The 2,527-nt window shown below is 44.6% G+C and overlaps 1 protein-coding gene across 1 annotated transcript; it reads left to right on the forward strand.

Moving 5' to 3' along the window:
* Positions 1 to 676: 676 nt before the first annotated feature.
* Positions 677 to 1,231, forward strand: LOC138881851 (uncharacterized). The gene has a single exon (XM_070162138.1). The coding sequence runs from the start codon at positions 677 to 679 to the stop codon at positions 1,229 to 1,231; it is 555 nt and encodes a 184-aa protein (XP_070018239.1).
* Positions 1,232 to 2,527: the final 1,296 nt, after the last annotated feature.

Raw genomic sequence — 2,527 nt, forward strand, 5'->3', positions numbered from 1 at the left:
CAGGTGGTGAGTATTGCTAGGAGAGTAGTGGGCACGCTTGCTCGGGATAGAGAGGAGAGGGAGGCCAAGAGGTCTTGAGAGTCGGGCCTTTATTCTGGTGCCCGTACCCGGCTATAGTTTTCCATGGTAGGGGTTTATGTGAGTCACCCTGTTCATTTAGATCTTCTAGCAGCCAGTGGTATCCCAGCTCTACCTAAACCTTAAGAGCCTTATTATGCACCTCCAGTATCTAGTGTGCTTCCTAGATGAGGTGCCATCAGTGGTCAGTCCAGCAGACTTGGCCCGAGTCAGTCACAACCACCACGTCCTCCCAGAGCTTGTTTTGAGATGGCGACACATACCATATGGTAAGGGATTGCCCTAGACTTATGAGGGAATCACCTCCATAGATTTCTCAGCCACAACGTGCTCCACAAGGTCCTCAGGATACGGTTACTGCACCAGCTACAACCCCACCTATTCAGCCAGTCCGAGGTGGAGGTCGGGATGGTAAGGGTCGCCCTAGAGGGAGAGGTTAGGCCAGATACTATGCCTTTCTTGCTCGTACCGAGGCTGTTATGTCAGATTCTGTCATTACATATATTGTTCCGATATGTCATAAAGATGCATCGGTTCTATTTGATCCAAGGTCCACTTATTCTTATGTGTCTTCTTATTTTGCCACGTATTTGGGCTTATGTCGGGATTCTTTGAGTTCCCCTGTTATGTTTCTACTCCTGTGGGAGATTCTTTTGTTGTGGACCGTGTTTATCGGTCGTGTTTGATTGCTCTTGGTGGTTTTGAGAGCAGAGCCGATTTATTATTACTCAGCATGGTAGATTTTGATGTTATCTTTGGCATGGACTGGTTGTCACCCCATTATGCTATTCTTGATTATGACACCAAAACTGTGACATTGGCTATGCTAGGAGTACCGCGAGTAGAGTGGAGGGGTACCTTATATCACACTCCCAGCATTGTTATTTCATTTCTTAAGGCTCAGCAAATGGTTGAGAAGGGGTATGACAAGTATCTAGCATATATGAGAGATGTCAGTATTGATACCACTGAAGTTGATTCAATCCCACTAGTAAGGGATTTTCCTGATGTGTTTCCAGCTGATCTTCCGGGTATGCCACACGATAGAGATATTGCTTTTGGCATTGATCTGTTGCTGGGCACTCAGTCCATCTCTATTCCTCCTTGTCGTATAGCCCCTCCTAAGTTGAAGGAGTTGAAGGAACAATTATAGGAATTGCTTGATAAGGGCTTTATTCGGCCTAGTGTGTCACTTTGTGGTGCTCCTATCTTGTTTGTGAAGAAGAATGATGGTTCTATACGTATGTTCATTGATTAATGTAGTTGAACAAAGTTACAGTTAAGAACCGATATCCTTTGCCTCGTATTGATGACTTATTTGATCAGTTACAGGGTGCTTGAGTGTTCTCTAAGATTGACTTGCATTTAGGTTATCATCAGTTAAGATTCGGGAGCCAAATATCCTGAAGACTGCTTTCAGGACTTGGTATAGTCATTACGAGTTCCTTGTTATGTCATTTGGGCTGACCAATGCCCCTAACAACATTTATGTATTTGATGCACAGTGTATTCCGACCATATCTTGACTCGTTCGTTATTGTCTTTATTGATGACATTTTGGTGTATTTCCAGAGTCGGGAAGATCATGAGCAGCACCTGAGAACAATACTTCAGACCTTGAGAGAATAGAAATTGTATGCGAAGTTCTCAAAATGTGAGTTCTGGTTGGATTCCGTGGCATTCTTGGGTCACATAATATCGAGTGAAGGTATCAAGGTGGATCCGAAGAAAGTGGAAGCAATACAGAGTTGGCCCAGATCATCCTCAACTACAGAAATCCTTAGTTTTCTTGGTTTGGCGGGTTACTACCATCGATTTTTGAGGGATTCTCATCTATTGCAGTACCTATGACCAGGCTGACCTAGAAGGGTGCTCCGTTCAAGTGGATAGAAGAGTGTGAGGAGAGCTTTCAGAAGCTCAAGATAGCTTTGACTACAACCCCAGTATTGTTGTTACCTACAGGTTTGGGGTCTTATACTGTCTATTTTGATGCCTTCAGGATTGGCCTTGGAGCGGTATTGATACATGACGATAGGGTGATTGCCTACGCGTCTAGACAACTGAAGGTGCATGAGAAGAATTATCCTGTCCATGATCTCGAGTTAGCTACTATTGTTCATGCCTTGAATATCTGACATCATTATTTGTACGGTGTTCCTTGTGAGATCTACACTGATCACCGGAGTGTGCAGCATCTGTTCAAGCATAAGGACCTTAATTTGCATCAGAAGAGGTGGTTAGAGCTACTTAAGGATTTTGACATCACTATATTGTACCACCCAGGGAAGACCAATGTGGTGGCCGATGCTTTAAGTCGTGGGGCAGAGAATTTAGGGAGTTTGGCTTATACCAGCAGCAGAGAGGCCCATGGCGATGGATGTTCAGGCCTTAGCCAACCAGTTTGTGAGGTTGGATATTTCGGAGCCTAGTCGGGTCCTAGCTTGTATGG

This window comes from Nicotiana sylvestris, chromosome 11 (genome assembly GCF_000393655.2).
Source record: "Nicotiana sylvestris chromosome 11, ASM39365v2, whole genome shotgun sequence".
NCBI lineage: Eukaryota > Viridiplantae > Streptophyta > Magnoliopsida > Solanales > Solanaceae > Nicotiana > Nicotiana sylvestris.

Bases quoted from the DNA above. Each gene is read 5' to 3' on its own strand.
- LOC138881851 (XM_070162138.1), top strand. From the start codon at position 677: ATGTCGGGATTCTTTGAGTTCCCCTGTTATGTTTCTACTCCTGTGGGA.